Below are 19660 nucleotides of genomic sequence, written 5' to 3' on the forward strand. Positions count from 1 at the left end.
ATTGTGTAATTTATAGTAATAGTAATCAAAGCCTTAATTTACAGCTTTAGTGTTTTATATGATATGTACTCCTAACAGAGTAAATAATAAAAATACAGTGAAACCACAAGAATCTTGAAAAATACTGTGATATAATTTTTTGGTCATACCACCCAGCACTACAATCTGACCAGGATGCATGTCACTGTAATGTGCTGTAATTACTGTACATGCAATAGATCATGAACAAGTCTTTAATGTTTCAGTTCATCAAACGTATGTAAATATTAGTCATAGTCAACACAATTAAACACAAAATGCAGTTTTTAAATAAAAGGTTTTCATTATTAAGGGAGAAAACCTACATGGCCCTACATGTTTGCCCCCTCCCACTTAAAACATAACTGTGTTCTATCACATCTTAATTCAATTTCTCAGGCCACACTCAGGCCTGATTACTGCCACACCTGTTCTCAATCAAATAATTATTTCAATAGAACCTGCCTGACAAAGCAAAGTAGACCACAAAAGATATAAAAAAAAAAAAAAAAAAACACAAAGTTCAGGAACAAATGAGAAAGAAAATAATTGAGATCTATCAGTCTGGAAAAGTTTATAATGCCATTTCTAAAGTTTTGGGACTTCAGCAAACCACAGTAAGAGCCATTATCCACAAATTGTAAAAGTGTGGAACAGTGGTCAACGTTCTCAAGAGTGCATCAATGACTCATTCAAGAGGTCACAAAAGACCCCACAACAACATACAAAAAACTGCAGGCCTCATTCAGTTAAGGTCAGTGTTCATGACTCCCCCATAAGAAAGAGATTGGGTAAAAATACCCAGCATGGCAGAGTGCCAAGATGAAAACCACTGCTGAGCAAAAAGAACATTGAGACTCGTCTCAATTTTTCCAGAAAACATCTTAATGATCCCCAAGACTTTTGGGAAAATACTCTGTGGACTAAAGTGACAAAAGTTGGACTTTTTGGAAGATGTGTGTCCAATTACACCCGGCATAAAAGTAACACTGCATTTCAGAAAAATAACATTTATACCAACAGTAAAACATGGAGGTAGTAGTGTGAGGGTTCAGTACAGTTTGGCTGCATTAGGGCTTGGAAGACTTGCTGTAATAAATGGAACCATGAACTTCACTGTTTACCAAAAAGTTCTAAATGAGAATGTCGTGACCTCAAGCCGAAACAAACTTGGGTTCTGCAGCAGGACAATGATCCAAAACACACCAGCAAATCCACCTCTGAATGGCTTTGGAGTGGCTTAATCAAAGTCCTGACCTGAATCCGATTGAGATGCTATGGCATGACCTTAAAAAGGCCGTTCATGCTGGAAAACCTTCAAATGTGGCTGAATTACAACCCTTCTGTAAAGATGAGTGGGCCAAAATTCCTCCACAGCACAGTGAAAGACTCATTGCAAGTTACCCTAAACACTTAAATACAGTTGTTGCTGCTAAGGGTGGCTGAACCAGTTAATACGTTTCGGAGGCAATCCCTTTTTCAGACATGGCCATGTAGGTTTGTTTGTTTTTTTTCCCTTAATAATAAAAACCTTTATTTTGTGTTCACCTGTGCTGTCTTTGAACAATATTTTAATTTGTTCAATGATCTGAAACATTTAACAAAGTGACAAACATGAAAAACATAAGAAATCAAGCACTGCATGTTTGACTAACCTCACTGACAATAGCCCACACAGCAGAGTCCTTCAGTACAGCGAGACGCACAGCAGCCACCGGGTTCAGAGAAGGGTCAACTGTCCCTTCCGCCACTCCATTTTCGAAATCCGCTATAGAGAAAAAAAAATAGGGGAAAGATGAGGGTTGAATACTAGAGCTCATTATGAGAAAAAAAGGTTTTAATACAATGAAATACATAGAAACTTACCAACTCTGTAGAAATGGTCATCTGTTCGTTTGTACTTCTCTTTGGTCTTCAGTCCGGTGTCCTGCAACCAAGACAACCTCAGCATTAGATTAAAAAAGCAAGTCAGCAAGACCAGTGACTAAATATCACGTCATAATTAACAGAGAATCCGTGACTGTACAGACGAGTTTACACTGTAATAGAATTATTTGACGCTCACACCAACGACAAACCCATCCCTAACATCAAAGTCTGAGGCAGGCTCACTAAGCCCTCTTTTCACAGCAGGGCTGTGGACTCCAACCTCATTACCAGAGCAGCTCAACCTGCTGCTGCTGCTGGCTAAAATTAGAAGCTGTGGCAGCCTACAGTCAAAGACAAATTTGAAACTGGTCACAAAACTGTCAGATGAGGAAACACGTTTATGATAATATCAATAGTAATCACTATGGCTGTTCAGACTGCCTGGGTAAATCTGAAATTTGTGGCCTATCTGGATTGCATCCAGATTGATTTTTGATAATCTGGACATCCAGAAATGACATGAATCTTTAGAGAAACAGATCCAAACCATATTTGCGATTACCAACAAATTTGTACTGGTACAGGCTTTGTATCAATCTGGTCACTCTGTCTGCTCAAAATTTTGTGTATTAACATATCTTGTCGTCATTCACAATGCAACCAACAGCAAACATCAAATCCAGAGTAACAGAAGTGGAGAGGTCCAAGAAGAGGACCAAAGGTTAGTTAATGATCCAGACTTTGTTATCACAGCAACCCATGCAGATATGTTTGTGATGTCTGGCCATGCAAATCAGACCTCATCACTTGCAAATAACAATGCGGACAGTCATCTTAAAGGATTATCTGGTGTCAAATGGAATTAGGGTGTTGTGAAACATGATGATTACAACATTTTGTCGAATTGCCCACCTTAGTTCTTCCCCAGCTTTCTGAAATACAAAGCTTTTAGCCGATTCTCCCAACAGGCTTACAATGCTAATACTAGGGGCATAGTGTTGCCCATGCAAAGAAATGGCTCTTTTTACACCATAAGTACGGTAGCTTTACACATCATTGGTAGAATTTTGAGGGCCCTGACATAAACTTTGAAAGCAGGTAGTTTATTAAAGGAGAGGTATGCATGATTTCCAGCTGATGCTGAAAATATCTATCATGTTCATGCATTTTCACAGAGTACATTTCGAGGTCTGATTTCCTATTCTACCTATTCAATCATGCTCATCAGGCGACTTAATCATGACTTAATTTCAAGATATCGATGCCCTGAAATCTACCTCAAGATAATGTGTGTATGAATCTAACTTTTAACAAACTACCTGTGCAGTTTCAAAGTTCTCAGTGCCTTGTTTTAAATGTCAGGGCCCTCAGAATTCTACCAATAAAGTGTGGAGACACACAAAATACACATTTCTTTGCATGGGCAATGCTATGCCCCTGTCGCTAGCATAGTAAGCCTGTTGGGAGCGTTGGCTAAAAGTGTTGTATTTTGGAATGCTGGGAATGAATGAAGCTGGGCTACTCGACGAAAGATCATACTCATTATCGTATTTCACTACAAGCAAAGTCCATTTCACACCAGAGTTCCTTGACAGGCCTGATTTGAATTAAAAAAAGCTTATTTGCCAGCAGTCTAAACATAGCATAAACAAATTCTGTGACATCTGCTTTAGAAATCTTTGTCTGTTTTGGACAAAAAGCATCTCACCGAGAAGGGTAAAATCTCGACTGTAGTGTTCTCGATTTTGTCTCCTGGGTGCTCCTGGTTGCCACTGCGAAACAGGAACCTGCCAATCAAATGCCGACTATTAATGAAAGCTCATGTTCAAACACACATCTGATCATTTGTGTACATGTACTGATGCATTTTTGAAATTACCAAGTTAGCATCATTAGCAGCCTAGCACACAGACATAAACACACTCTGATAAGGATTCATCTAAACAGGTCCCGACTTGAGTTGCTAATTAGATGCAGTCACACATCAGTACACTGAGACCTTATCTTGTTAAGGCTGCTCCTGACAAACACAGCGCAGAGGTCAAAAGAGACTCAGAGCGAGAAAAAGACATCAGTGAGAGAAAATAACAGTGTGTAATAGTTATCACATCCTCTTACACAGCACATCTGTCTGCCTCTCCTTTAGCAATTCTCGGTCGCTTTCTTGCATCATCTTTCTCGTCCTCACTGCCTCTCAAATTGCTGTTATACTGTAACATCTTTTCTGTTTCTCTATACTTCCACTAATCCCAACTCACTCACATTTGCTGTCTCTCTCATTCTCACTGTGCCGAGCATGTGGGAGGCATAGGTTCTTATTTTTAGCAAATTCTGATTAGCTGGGCCCATTTCCCCAATGAGGACACTGAAGCACGGCAGATAAATCTGTGCATGCCTCTGCGCTTATGTGCGCGTGCTCTCTTGATTAGCATTCTCAGAGTGAGTGAGAGTACCTATTTGAGGCATATGAGAAGCAGAAGATAACACGTGAGTGGGTGCTAAGCTGGTCTCTGGCAGTGCACGTAAATGGCTCAAAAATGGCCCTGGGCATAGTAGTGCTGCATGTGAGAATACTTGTGTGCATGTTTGTATATAATAACTGAGAAAGAGAATAAAAGTGGCAGAGAAGTGAAAGTAAAAATTAGATGACATGAGTAGAAAGAGGAGGAAAGCAAGACCAAAGAAAGAGGAAGAGTTGAGAGAGACAAGTAAATTTGCGAAAGACTGAAGGGGAAATAAGACTAATAGAAACAGAATAGAGTAGTTTTATTGTCCAGCTAAAGCAAGAAATGTTTCTTTGGTTTTAACATAAAACGGACAAGTAAATAACAGATACATTCACAAACAATCAATTAAAGTAAAAATTAGGCCTGTTATGTAAACAACAGTTTTAGGATGATATATTGCCCCAGAAATTATTGTAATAAACAATAATATTGTCATTTTAAAGCACCACTATAGAATGTTTTTTTCTGCTTCTGGAACTTAAAAACAATGTGCCACAGTAATAATATAGTAGCACAATAATACCATTACATTATTTTAACGTAAATGTTAACTTTTTATTAGTAAAAACAGACATTGGGCTTACAATATTTAATATCCTAAATAAATAAAACAAAGTACAACCACACTGAAATGAAGACACTGTTTTATAGACCTTTTTATTCATCAAAGGCAAAGGCACTACTGTGTCAGCCTGAAGGGAGAAGCTCAAACTTATTGTGAAGAGAGAAGCTCAAACTTATTGTGAAGAGAGAAGCTCAAACTTATTGTGAAGAGAGAAGCTCAAACTTATTGTGAAGAGAGAAGCTCAAACTTATTGTGAAGAGAGAAGCTCAAACTTATTGTGAAGAGAGAAGCTCAAACTTATTGTGAAGAGAGAAGCTCAAACTTATTGTGAAGAGAGAAGCTCAAACTTATTGTGAAGAGAATGCCTTGTGTCAGAATTCACTGCTGTTGCTTCCCTAGATAATGCTTTATTATTAAAAAATATCAACTGATTTTTGTTTTCAGTCAATTATTTTCCCTGCCACCTTGATAGTTCTGGACAGTTTGTGTTTACTTAGTGATGTCAGATGTTCATAACACAGAGAGATATTCAACACCAGTACACACTCATACAGCTGACACACCTTTTCAGAGATACAATCTCTAGGAAAATGTGTAAAAAAGAGTTAAGGACAAAAGAGAAGGCACCAAATGGACTGTGAGAAAGAATGCAAAAATATATATATATATACTATTTGAGAGTGAACACAAACCTCTCTATGCTGACTGGTCGATCAAACTTGAACAGCACATAGTCTCCTGCCATAGGGGTGATGGCCCAGAAGAAATCCTCTCCCATGTAGGTCTTTTCTAGAGTGTGGCCCTGATAGACCTTAAGTGAAGTGGACACCTCAGCAGGTGGGTTCACATGAATTTTATGCAGCAGTGGCTTCAGGAAATCCTTATCCTGTGACAGAGAAACACTTTACGTTTTACAAGATCAGTACAGTTCCACCAGGACTAATGCCTTGTCTCTTCAAATAACCCAAAAGTAGCACAATACATGGAGTCACAGAGCCTGAGGCCAAACGACAGGTGACAGGAAACTAACATTTTTTTTCTGACAGAGAAAAACAATAGAGGAAAACACTTGGGAAGGGGAAGTGAAGTTATGGGGAAGCTCTGAGGTCATTCAGAATGGCAAGAACAAACAGAGAGGTCCTGATGCAGAGTCTGAATTTTGACCCACAAGCATTCTATTTGCTTCCATTGCATTAATCTCTTATGAGAGACACTGTACAGTGCTTCCTGTGCACACTTTTCTAAGTAGTAAGTACATGCTGGAGATTTGTAGCTTGGAACTGCTATCAAAAGCAGTGTAACATATTATGTTTAAGATTAAATGTTACCTTGTTAATTTGTTTAATTGTTTTGTGTTTCATGACCATGTATATTCTCTAGCCTGATTGCTTATTTCCTTTTTTATGTCAGCTTTGGTTTAAATAAAACCAATCTTGGAATGATTCACTTTGTGTGATTCATGCATTTCGAATAGGGATATTGATTATGATACCATGCTAATCAACTCGTACTCGCTACCAATGCACACTTCTGCACAAATGAACAGACAATTTCATCTCTCAAGTCCTAATTATATATATTCAGTGCCAGATCCCCAGCATGGGAGATGGCACGAGTGAGCGAGCAAGTAGAGAGAACACAACTGTCTAAACACCAGCAGCTCAGTTAGCGACTTAACGTCAAAATGTTCCTACGTCATACTTAACGTCAAAATGTTCATACATTCAACTTTAAGTATCTACAGGCAGTTAAAAAATAAAGTCTCGTCCAATTGGCTGATGGCTCTATTAATCAAATATGCTTGTTTGGGGAAAAATGTTTATAAAATGTGACTCAACAAAACTGTTTAATAAACCAACTGTTGCATTTCACTTCTGTACACTAACAACTACACCATTATATAATGCTCCCGATTGCTTAATTCTAAGTAGGTATCAATATTGACAAGTACAAAAATATGTACTTGTAATCTGTTAAAAAAATATATATATTTATAAAAGTTCAAATGTATATATATATATTTGAACTTTGCAACCAAACAATCTTGATTTTGTCAGCACTGGCTACACCTTTATTTTTTTTTAATCAGTGCACTGGACTGTCAGTTTGCTGAGAAACACACTTTTTTGATTAAGTCAAATGCTAATTAGTCAGCAGTAGGCAAGTAGGCTAATTTCTGCTTTGCACTGTGGAGAAAACTAAGTAAGACACAGGTCAGGATTTCATTCAATCATTTTTGCTAATGTCAGGATCAGACCTTCCATATGGCCACCCATGCCAACTAATGTCATGGCACAGGAACCATGCAATTTATGGCTTGATATGTCATCATGTATCAGAAAAAATGCTTTCCTTTCCCACCTCATACTACTTAAAACATTTTTAAATATACATTTGTTTAATAATAATATTTTTTCTGTTCAGGTTGTTTTTGTGCATTTCTGCAAAATTTACAAACACCTTTCAAATGGAAGTCCTGCTAAGTTTACTCTGTATACCACTCTACAGCCCTCTCAGGGTTCTCTTAATTTGAACTTATTTTGAGGTGGTCAGGTCTATTTCTAATTCAGGTGCAGTTTCTTAAATACATTAGCACAATCGAAAATATATAAACCAACCAAATGCAGGACATGAAGTCACAAGATTATTGGGTCATAGACTAGACTTGAAATGTTTTACACAGTGTCAAATATCAACTCAGAAATGGTTATACTCTCATGTGTTAAAACACACTTTTATTTAAACACAACTGTATGCAGATAGACAAAAAAACATTACAGTTACACTTGTGTTGAATACAATATTGAATCAACATATATGTGTGACAATCTTTGAATGAGTTTTGAATGTAAGCAGATCATGAGCATGTTTACACCTGGGGCAGTCAGAAACCTGAATGTGATCCAGTCACTAGAAACACATACTCAGGTGTAAGTAGCCTACGTGTGGACACACTGATAAAATTTGAAAGCTACTGAATTAAAGAGTTACAGAATAAGTTATATTTTACTTTTTTTTTTACAAAATTTATACTGTCAATATTACCGTGAGTTTCTGGATTTTCCCTGCAAGGGAGGAATGCAAGCCCACATGCTGGAATAAAGAGGGTCTGAATCGGATCCGAAGACTGGACTTCTGTCTCTCACAGTGTTTCTACAGAGGAAGAGAAACACACAGATGGTCAAATCAAAGTGTTCAAAAGTCTGAATCAAGTTACAAAAATATTAACAGACAACAAATTCAGTGCAGAAGTAGTGTGAGATCAAAGTGCTTCAATTAATCATTTCAGTGGTTAAAAAAAATAATAATAATAAACGTTAAAAAATACGGAACCCATTTCTTCTTATTCCTCATCACACAGGTGGAACAGAACTGAAATTGATGGGTGGCCAGGGTGTATTGACCTTGGTTTTAAACCACAGCACTCAGCTCTGCTGAAAAGGGCCCTGTGAAGCACCTGACCGTGATCTTTATATGCTATATGTGTGAGGCGAGCAGGCCTTGAACACAGGGCTTTATACATCACAGCATTGTTCAGAATATCACTCCCCCATAACCAAACTAGAGAGCAAGTAAGAGCACAAATTGGAGCGAGAGATTCAGTGAAGTGGGAGGGGACAGTTGAAGGTTGGAGGGCTTGTCGAATCTGAGTGGAGGGATAATAAAGGAAAGTAAAGGTCAGACCAGTCTGCCACTCTCCAAGGTGTGAAAAGCCTTTGCTGTTAAACAGCTCTGAACACTCAGCAGCACAGGAAAGCCCTCTAGAGGATTTGGGACTTGGGGGGATAAAAACAGCAGCACATAGCAGAAAAGACATGACGCACGTGAACACTTACAGCATCTTTCTCAGGATTGCACACTTTCACCCAGAGAATGTGGTCCAACAGCCAGTCAATAGGCTTCTCCTTGTAAAACATAAATATGAACTCCACTATAAGATTCAGATCAGGAGCCTGGAACATCTTACCTGCGAGATTAAGAGATAAATTAAATTAAATGTTGATAAGCAAAACCAACTGTGATTACTTGCAAGGTCATGTTTAGGACAACTGTGAGGATTGTGTCAGCTCTGGCTAAAAATATTTTACAGAAAAACAGTGCACTTGACTGTCAGTTTGCTGAGAAACACACTTTTGTTGATTAAGTCAAATGCTAATTAGTCAGCAGTAAGTAGGCTACTTTCCTTTCTGCTCTGCACTGTAGGACAAAACTAAGCAAGACACAGCCCAGGTTCTCATTCAAACGTTTCGCTAATGTCAGGATCAGACCATCCATATGGCCAGGGCTTTTTTACATTGTTTAAGCAGCAACAAATACAAGAATGGCTGAGTTGTATTTTTTTAATCTCCCTCCAGACTTCGGGACATCTACAACTTCTTTCTTAAGGCATCAGAGAGCTTACTGCAGCAATCTAATATCTGGAGTGGAAAACAGGATCCTCCTAAATCTTCTTTAAATGCTGCTGCTGATTTTACTTTTAGGAATTTAAGGGTAGGTCGTAATAAACGCTGGGGTGTCCCAACTTTTTTCCATCTGAAATTTGCATTTAATTATTAAAGATAAAAAAAGACATTGTAACAGATTGTGACCAAACAAAACTAGCAGGATTCCATGGGCTGTACTATTTTTATAATAACTGTAGGTCATAAAAATAAGGGGTTCTGTTTTTTTATTGTCCAATTCTCAAGTATAAAGTGATATGCAACACTGAACAACAAAATCCCATTAAAGAGAAGGGTCATACCAATAAAGCCTAGCTGGGAGAACTCCAGGATCATCCAGTCTTCAGAGGCCAGCTGCAGGGCAAAGTTCTTCATAGTGGCAAAGTAGTTGGGTTTCGCAACGATATCATCCTCCAACTGTGAGATAAACAAGTATGTGAGACAGGCAGAGCTTTTCTAAAACACAGTCAGAGGCTCTCTTACATACATACACACATTATATGTGTAAAAAAGAAAGAGGTGCTGGGAATATTCGAACACAAAGCTAGTGCGTGTTCTACACTAATATGACCTGGTTTAAAACCAAAACATGAAAGTGATACCTTCCTCCTCTCCTAAGACAGCATGGCATGAAAGAAGACAATGGAAGGGAAATGGGAAAACTAAAATAGATGAGACACATATCATAAAAGACAAACATGCATAAGTAAACAAAACAGGCCATGTAATGCAGAAAGAAAGGTAAAATGAAATGGATGGATGGATGGGAGGCATTTCCAGTGGAGTGAAGGGTTGAAAATGAGAAGGGCGTGGGATTAAGACATGACATGATGGTGGGAATGTCTTTGTTCTTAGTGTCAGTTTCAGGGCTGGACAGAAACCGGCACAGTGATGCAAGAGATCCCTCTAAGAATGCAATACCATTGAATGGGACACAGTCTGTCTCTCTTTCCACATGTGCATGCACACAGACACACAGATTCTGTGTCTGTGACCAGGCTGTGACAAAATGACCAAAAATATTTCAGAGAAATGGCAAATCAACCTTATATTTTAAAAAGCATCAAATCTACCTTGAGATATTATAATACAATAAAAAAAACTAGCCTGACAGATGTAAATCACACTACACCATTATTACTGTCATTTTCCCAAAAAACACCGTTAAATACCAGCATTTAAAAAAAATATGTTTGTTATTTTTGAAGATTTGGCGAAAATACAAATGTAAGTGTTTTTAACACTAATTCTTTTATACACATTTAAATATCCATTACCAAAGATTATTCCCTAGAAAGAAAAGTGTGATTAATCAAGGTTAATCACAGAATTCTATTTTGATTAATTAGGTGAATATTTTATCGAGTGACATCACTATAAAATATCTGTATATATTTAAAACAATATGAATAAAACACATTCATCAAACATATCATTATGATATTTACCTCCTTTATTATTTTTCAGCTCCTCTGAGCATAGTGGAAAACTTTCCAGTTCTTCAATTTCAGACTGTAGTTCTGTATCTGTTTCTCTGCATACTTTATTGTTATCCTTATTTTACCTTGTTCTTTCAATGGTCAGGACCCCGCAGGACCACCAAATAACAGCTATTATTTGGGCAGTGAGCCATTCTCAGTACTGCAGTTAGACTGACTTGGCGTCTTGCTTGCCTGCTAGCAGATCAGTTGTTTTTCAAAATCTCAGTGTCACTGCTAAATCGTGAATAATCCACCAACAATCTCCTGTGGGCACTGAAGAATGATTATTACAAACACAAACTGATGAGCTTCTGTCTCTGACCTCTACAAAGCGGAGCAGCTAAGTACCAGTGTCTAATAGAGTAGAGGACAGTGAGTAAAAAACAGTGTTTAAAAACTCCAGCAGCACTGCTTTATCTGATCCAATCATACCAGCACAAGAAACACAGACACACCATGACCATGCCAGTGTCACTGCAGAGCTGAGATTGACCTACAACCCAAATAATAGCTGCTCTGCGGTGGTCCTGTGGGGTTCAGACTATTAAAGAACAGGGTGAAAGGAGTATAATAAAGTATGCAGAAAAACAGGCAGAAGAAAGTTTGTAATTATAAAACTACGAAGTGTTCCTATATAAATTAGTGAAGCCGGAAAATGCATAATGGGTGTAGAAACAAGGAGGTGATGTTATATTATGTATATTATATTGTATATATTATGTTTGATTGGTCTACAGTATATAGCTAACAGTGTATGAAAGTAACACTGTTTACACGCTCAGCAAACTGCACTGGATTATGATGTACGAGATGGTGAAAAAAAACAATCATGCTGCTCCTTTAATTCCACAGTTTCTAATTTTATAAAATATACAAGCCTGTACTCTGTGAGTATCATCCCTCCATACACAATTTCTAAACTCCAAACCATTTCCACATAAACCACCCAAGTACATTCTTTTCAGGCACAGTATTACGATATGATCATTTTTATATCTTCTATAAAATTGTTGTGAATATATTGATATTCATGATATATTTTACATAAAAAGGTCTTGGTAATAATGAAAATTTTCAGTCTAAGCTAGTCACCGTATTTTATATAATATAGCCTCTGAAGACCCATTTCTGTGTTCCCATGACAACTTGTACGAATAAGTGTAAGAAAAAAAATAATAATAATTAAATAATATATAAACAAAATATATAAAAATATATAAATCCCACAACAAACAAAATAGTTTGTGTATAATCCCTGTCCTCATTTGAATGCACCGCTGCAGCCCACCACTGGCTGTTTCCACAGCAACCCCAGAGCAAGAATAATTTTCTGGGTGATAATGTATATGCATTTAAGAGAACACTGTGTGCACTAAAGTTCTAGTTCATGTATTATTGCAATTCAATTGGAGGACAGTTACAGTCTATGCATTTTATTGAGTTTGTCTGCATGCACTTAATAATCCAATTATGAACGGATTTATGCAGTTATCTGATTATTAAAGCAGTCATATAACAGCATACTAAAGGTCTAAAAATCTGATTAAAATATCATATAGAGCTGGATTTTAACTCAGTAACTGTATTTCTCAGTGCACGTATCCTCTTAACCAGAGCATGCTCAGATTTCTCAGGCTGCGCATACATGCCAACAGACTGGGGTACTGGAAATAAGGTAAGCATGGCTTAACACAGCATCCGTAAGATAACTGGTGCTGAAACTGTTCTAGATGATGCATCTTTATATTAAGGCTTGCTGTGTTGTATGTCTTATTCTGTGAGATTATTGGTAGGTTGGATTCATTTTTACATTGGTAGCCAAATATGTTTCTAGGTTTTCAAACTCAAATCTGAATGCAATTATTACAGGTGTTGGGGTTGTTCTTAGGGCTCGGCAGTACTGTTAAAAAAAAAAATAAATAAATAAAATAAAACAATAATAATAATTTAGATATTTTTCAAATATATGAGCGATAATCCTGACACGTGAAGTGACCATGTCTAAACAGGGTACTGACATTTTTTCCTTACCTGGACATAGTAAACTCCTTTGCTGACCGCATACATCATGAGGAAAGAATAGTCTAAGTTCTGCTTGGTCCGCCATCTGTAAAAGTACAATACAATAACTGTAAAACAAAAATATCACCACCACTAGGTCAGTGGACACAATGGAGTTAATCTGCTGAGGCTGCTTATGTACTTCTCTATACTACTCTCCTGAAGATTACTCTATCTGTCTTATTATTCATCACGCCAAGGAGAGAACCTCCTTTACTCACTTTGGAGTTGCAGCAGCTCCACTGATATAGATTATAACCACAGCCACAATAAATGTGCATTATGAGTAGTATAACACGCTCTTTTTAAAATTAAACTGTATACGATAAGATATGGCACACCCCAACTGAGATATAAAAAATTATTAAGAAAATATCAGATTTTTAACAGAATCAATGATCCAGAATGTCATGATACAAATAATGCACTCCAAATATCTTCATATATTCAGGACTGAAGAAAAATAAATGATACTGGACAGATATGATCTTTCTCCAGTAGATATATAATGGGAAATGAGAACAGTGGGATTTTCTCTTTTGCTAAAAACATCAAAAGTTGTACCCTGATATGATGATAAGGAGTGGGTGATATGGCTCGATATTTCAGCGTAAAATATCGTTCACGATATTCAAAAGTGTTGCCGATATTATTGCGTACGCTACAATATGGTACAACGCTAGTGTCCACATCAGTACCATTAATTGTTCTCTTCACCACACTTGAGGCATTGTAATGCCCTGTGAACATAATCATTCTCTCCATTTTAAAACACAGGAACAAAGCTGCAAAGAACCCTGCTTGCTCATTAATTAACCTCTCCAGTATAGACCTTAAAGAGAGGAAAGATACTGAGCATAAATATTTAATAAACAGAACTAGGATATGAGCACAAAGTAACACACAAACAAAAGTGTTGCAGTGAGACCAGTCAGTGGTGAGAAATTAAAAAGCACATAAATACATGTTTAATGTATTACTTTATGTATTATGTATTAGTCTCACAAACTCCAAATACAATCACTTCAAAATGACCTGAATACTGACTAACAAATTAGTGGTGGTCTTCATTTAGACTGAATTTTAACCTATTTAACAGAGATTTGTACTTTTACTAGAAAAGAAAACATGTTTACCATATGTGTTCTTATTTGTAAAGACTTTTTTTTTTATTTGCACGGATCTGGGAGGTATAGTAACAACAGAACAGCTGGACACATATTAACCTGTATTTCTATACTTAATCTGTGTGGCTATTTTGATCTTTATTGGACCAGAATGTGTATGGTCCTAACTAAGATTATGATATGTTTATAAATCAATTTCCTTCCAGTTTGAACAGTCATCACTTAATTCTTGGAAACTTAATCATTGTGGATTAATTTATAGCTTGCTCAGACTGAGTCTGTTTCAACTCCACCTTGTAGAAATGTATATAAGTATTTAAATAATTTGTGCCTGAATTGATATTATTTAATCTAAATGCTTGGGGCTACTCTTATTTACTGTGTCAATCAGTCCTTCCATAAGAATTGGTTACTTTTTTTGTGGAATAAACGTTGACCATCCACTATTAAAGGCCTTTTACATTTGCTTCTTAAACCTTCATGTTTAATTCAGGAATGAAGGATCAATCCTGGACATTTTTATTGCTCAAGGTTTAAATATGTTTACTTCAAGATCCATTAGTGATTTTTTTTGGTACCCACACTTTAGGAAACCATTAAGACAGCACTCATAAGTAAGATCTTATCTTTCTTAATAAACAGAACACAATAACACAATAACAAAAAATAGTTACTAAAAATCTTTAATACTGAGCAGAAAATACATCCTCTATAACGACTTAATTCCAGTTCTGGCCTACTTACTACTAATAAGGCAGAACATGATCTACTATGATCAGAAGTACTTCTTACCAACATGGGTGAAAAGCAGGGTGTCTCCTTGCTAATCAGATTATGCCAAGCAGCCTCGCAACTTATTCCACACGTTCTCAACCAAGCAGTTTCCCTAAGGACTTAAATGTTCTCTGGTAATAAACTGAAGCTAGAAGCACCAGTAATTTCACAGGCTGTGACTGATGAAAGAACAGCATGTACTCACTTCACTCTCTCTTTAGAGTCTCCAAAGGTCTCCTTCAGGCTGTTGAGGTCTGGATAGTAACTGGCAGGAGGAGAGATTACCTCTAACAGCCCAGAATTGAGTTCCGTGGTAAATCTAATGGAGAAATAATTTGGAAGAAAAGATATATTAAATCAATATCTGATAAAAGTGTCATATCTTTGTTAAATCATCAATTTAAAACAACAAAGATCAACAATGGAACAAAATATACAACTTATAACTGACAACTATATAACTTTTAAAAAACATTGGCAACATCATTTCTTTTTCTTTTTAATAAACCATCTGCTTGAAAAGTGCTTCAAAACCATAATCCAAAAAAATATGTTCTCTTTGAATGCCTTACTTTTGTTTTGGATCACACTCTTTATTAATATATTGTAATCTTTTTTAACAAAGTTGCTTCACAACACCAATCTACCTACATCTTGCCTCACAGTTAAAATAAGTGTACAACTGTCTGTTCTTCTCCAAATATAAAGCTCATCGTGTAGCCATCTATAAATCATTATCTCACATATTACTTTAACATATTCTGTAATATAGGTCTCTGTATGTTTGGCGTAATCCAGTAGGGTATTAAAATACCTGAAGTCAGCACTGTTTATTTATATTACTAGCTAGTTGAGAGTTTGTGTGTGTGTAAAGTGATGACAGACGAAACTGTAACTCACTCTTTCTCAAGGCTCGAGACCACACTATTCACATATTCTATTTCCGTCTGTGGGGGAGAGAACAGAGCGTCTCGTTAGAACACACACAAATCCAAATATCATGATACTATTAAGAAACACAGAGAGAAATATTTAAATCTGTCTCTCTGACACACGCACACACATTCACACACACAGATGATCAAGTAATAAGTGTACAAATTTGAAAACCACTGTAATTGGAGAGAGAAAGCATGCTCTCTTAAAGCCTTTTTAAAAGTAACTAAATTAAACCAAAGTTGATTCGGAGCTACATTATTTAGTTTATTTGCAAGGGCACTGCTTATGTACCCAATCTCTTAGACTACATATGGAGAAACGTATATTTTTTTTTATTTATATTTGTTTATTTAATCACCTTTTGATAAAGCATAACCAAATGGGCTGGACGTAAACCATGAGCAAACAGTCGTTTGTGCGTGTTTGAATATGTTTGAGTTAATAATAAGCAACATGCCATCGGAAATATTTGCAAATATACTCCCAAGTAGGACTGGGAGAATTAATTGATTGATTGAACCTACAAACAAAATAAATTGATAATGTCAATTAATTAGTTTCTTTCCCCCTACTTTTCAAAATTATGTTAATATTTTCCCTACTATTTGTTAATGTACAGTCATCTTAAAAACTGCCCTATTCAGTGTTCTAAGCAAAAAGTGTCTGTAAGCATACTGGTAAAAAAAAAAAAAACACCAAACTGACTGAGCACCTAGAGAAGCTTGTACCAAAGAAAAATTACAGTTAAAAACAATTATTTTAAGTCAGTCATATCTCCCAGCACTACTTCCTATATATGTGCAATCTACAGATATCATGAACTAATCAATATTTGAGAAAATAGTTTTAAACAAAAAAGGAAATCAGATCCTCCCAAAAGTCACTATTAAACACACTGTAACTTGTCTTTTCAATAGGTGTAGTGAAATGGTCATTCAGAGAATCGTATTACTTATATATTAATAATAGAGATTTACTGCCGTTTTATTTGGCAGTATATTAAATAAGTATATTAATTCACATGAAATGTGCTTTGTGTGCAGAGTTGCCAACATTTGCAAGAGTAAATTAGCAAAAGCTTACTTGAAAAGTTAGTAAATGTGGATAAATAAAATAATACCCCAATTTGCATATTTGTGACATAAATTCATTGTGATGTGATGTGAGGAGGCCGGGTAATCGTGTGTCCGGCCCACGCCAGCTGACCAACATAAAAGCCCTGCTGCAGCCTTTACTTGGGGAGGGACGCATGCAGTGAGAGGAAGGGTGAGGCAAGTTTTTGGTGTTGGGTGGAACAAATAAAAGGTATGTTTTGAGTTCATTCACTCCCTGTGTCTTTGTCCGTCTGTGCTACTGGGTCAAGGTGGCCGCGCCCCTATTCCCAGGACAAAGCATAACTGTGTGCACATTTCCAAAAAACTCCACATTTTAAAAGAACAATCAAAATATGTTGAAAATATACTTTGCGCTGATACTAGAATGTATTACAGCAGAATGTAGTTAATGTGGTCCATGCATTTAATAAATGGTCAGACACCTATGCCACTCAAAAGGTTAGAAACAGGAATGATCTTAATGTAAAAAAGAAGCAAACAGTAGATCAGTGCCTGGTCCCTGGCTGTACTGCACATGTTCAGCTCTTTTATGTCTGTGTGCTGCCGTGCACTGTGAATGTGCTGCACTGTCTCTTACAGCAGAGATGCAGAGACAGAGAGCTGTCTCTCTCACTCAAGGGCAGATTGGACAATTCGCTTCTGTGGGAAGCAGCTGTAACTTATTTGAAAATAATTCTCTCAAGAGGTCTAAAATGTCTTTAAATATAGCGACACATTTGCTAAGTTTGCAACAAAGTTTCTGTGTTTAGATTAGGTATATAAATGCAAATATAGCACCATATTATATTCAGCCACATCATACACATTTATTTACACAAAGTACGTGCACACACGTTTTCCTTACAAAGTGTGCACTCACCTCCCCAATGAAAACTATGATCACACAGTCAAGCTTCTCTTCAGGCGAGAGTTTATCGATGAGTGAATGCAACGTCTCTGACAGATAGGACTTCACTTTCCGCTTCACCGTGGGGATCCCCATTACCATGGAAACTAAACAAGAAAGAACAACAAAGAATTCACTTTCTTCTTTTTATCTTCCACTCATCTGCATTAGCTTATGAACAATTAAAAAAAAGAGAAGTTAGATGAAGCTGCAATTAAGAGAATTATGAAAAGTCAGCCAGTATAATTTATTAAATGGAACACTGCAGCAGGTCCTGGACAGATTCTGAAGCTCAGCTTTCATTTTTTCTAAGGGCTTAATGGCACTGTATCTGTCTATGTCCCCTGTCCAGATTAATAAAAGCACAAAATACCATACAGGCTTTGAGGAAGCTGGGAGAGCAGCCCCCGAGGCTAATGCACTGCATAGGCCCATTATATAGGACCATTCTATGTTCTAAAGATAGAAGGAGAGAACAGAGATGCATCAAAACACAGAGTAGTGTACCAAGGTCTATCAGACTGAGGAAAGCTTACATGCCTACATGGGCCAGAGTATGTGAAGAGGCGTATAAATGAAACCTTAGGCTTAGAAGACATGGGTCAGAAAAATAAAAGTACCAAATTTCTCTTCTAACCTTGTAGAGCCATTAACTGTTGCCTACCCAAATAAACCCACACCTACACACAAGAACAAATTTGCAACAACTGAGACAGGATAAACATCACCCGCTGTCTTCCATGTTTACCAAAATTCAACTCTACATCTCATTTTCTTTTCTGTTTTCTTTAATCTTATGCTGATCTTAACTATTTATTTCCAATTTCCCATCGTTTACACTGAACATGGGATGAGCATGAGACTTGCATCATGTCCCACAACTTTTGCCTCACTGAAGGTAAAGTGCGCTGCACTTGCCTGTAGGATATGAGTGTGGGGTCTTGTGTGTGCTGAATGTGGATGTGATTTTTGCCAGGGTTTCTGGTCTATTTATATGGACAATTCTAGCCAGATGTCAGGATCAAGATCATTACCACCCACTGTACTGTTCACTGTACTGTTCACTGTGGGTGGTATTATCTTCTATGATGTACTGGTACACTCACGACATTATGGATCTAGGAATCTTAAAAGTTAACCTCCCATTAAATGGCTAACATCCTTAGACGCAGCTATTACTAAATTCTATTGGAAAAATAAACCACCTAGAATTAAACTTACCACACTCCAAAATTCCAAAACCCAGGGAGGCTTAGAAGCTCCAAATTTCCACAACTATTTCTTTGCAACGCAATTACAATATATATTAAAATGGATAAGGCCTTCCCAGACTGACAGTACATGGATAGACGTAGAACAAACCCTAAGCAAAAATATCAACATAGCAGACTTACCATTTATCACTCATACACTTAAAAAGCATGCCTGCTTCAAAATTTTAACAATAGCAACAACTTTGACAGCTTGGTGGAAATTTCACAAAATCACAAACTCCACTCTCTCACTAAGCACCAACTCACCCATATGGAATAACCCTGATCTTATGATTAAAGAAACATTCCACTTCACTACCTGGAGCAATAAAGGAATCACCCATCTTAAACATATATCCACAATAACACCATGGTATCTCTCCCATATCTTACCCAGAATTTTGGCATTGGAAGCAATCATTTCCTCGAATTTCACCAGTTAACATCACTGCTGAGCTCCAAAATCAAAAAGTCAAATCAAAATCAAAAAATTACCATCTGCAATAATCGACATTATTAACATATCCTCTCCCAAAAAACGCTTATCTAAAATGTATAAATCAATTCCAAAACCAGACCCAAAAATAACACTCCCAACTAAACAATGGGAAGAAGATTTATCC

The 19660-nt window shown here is 36.8% G+C and overlaps 1 protein-coding gene across 1 annotated transcript in view; it reads right to left on the reverse strand.

The window, feature by feature from the left end:
- mgat4a (alpha-1,3-mannosyl-glycoprotein 4-beta-N-acetylglucosaminyltransferase A) overlaps positions 1-19660 on the reverse strand; it is a 48667-nt gene that overhangs the window by 5026 nt on the left and 23981 nt on the right. The window contains exons 5-15 of the mRNA XM_049484870.1: positions 17758-17891; positions 15745-15791; positions 15050-15163; positions 12914-12989; positions 9704-9818; positions 8796-8926; positions 8005-8112; positions 5652-5845; positions 3596-3674; positions 1885-1945; positions 1674-1786 (exon numbers count right to left, since the gene is read on the reverse strand). Coding sequence (XP_049340827.1) covers positions 1674-1786; positions 1885-1945; positions 3596-3674; positions 5652-5845; positions 8005-8112; positions 8796-8926; positions 9704-9818; positions 12914-12989; positions 15050-15163; positions 15745-15791; positions 17758-17891 — 1172 coding nt within the window. The remainder of the gene's footprint in view (positions 1-1673; positions 1787-1884; positions 1946-3595; positions 3675-5651; positions 5846-8004; positions 8113-8795; positions 8927-9703; positions 9819-12913; positions 12990-15049; positions 15164-15744; positions 15792-17757; positions 17892-19660) is intronic.

The sequence above is a fragment of the Astyanax mexicanus genome, chromosome 11 (assembly GCF_023375975.1).
Source record: "Astyanax mexicanus isolate ESR-SI-001 chromosome 11, AstMex3_surface, whole genome shotgun sequence".
Lineage (NCBI taxonomy): Eukaryota > Metazoa > Chordata > Actinopteri > Characiformes > Acestrorhamphidae > Astyanax > Astyanax mexicanus.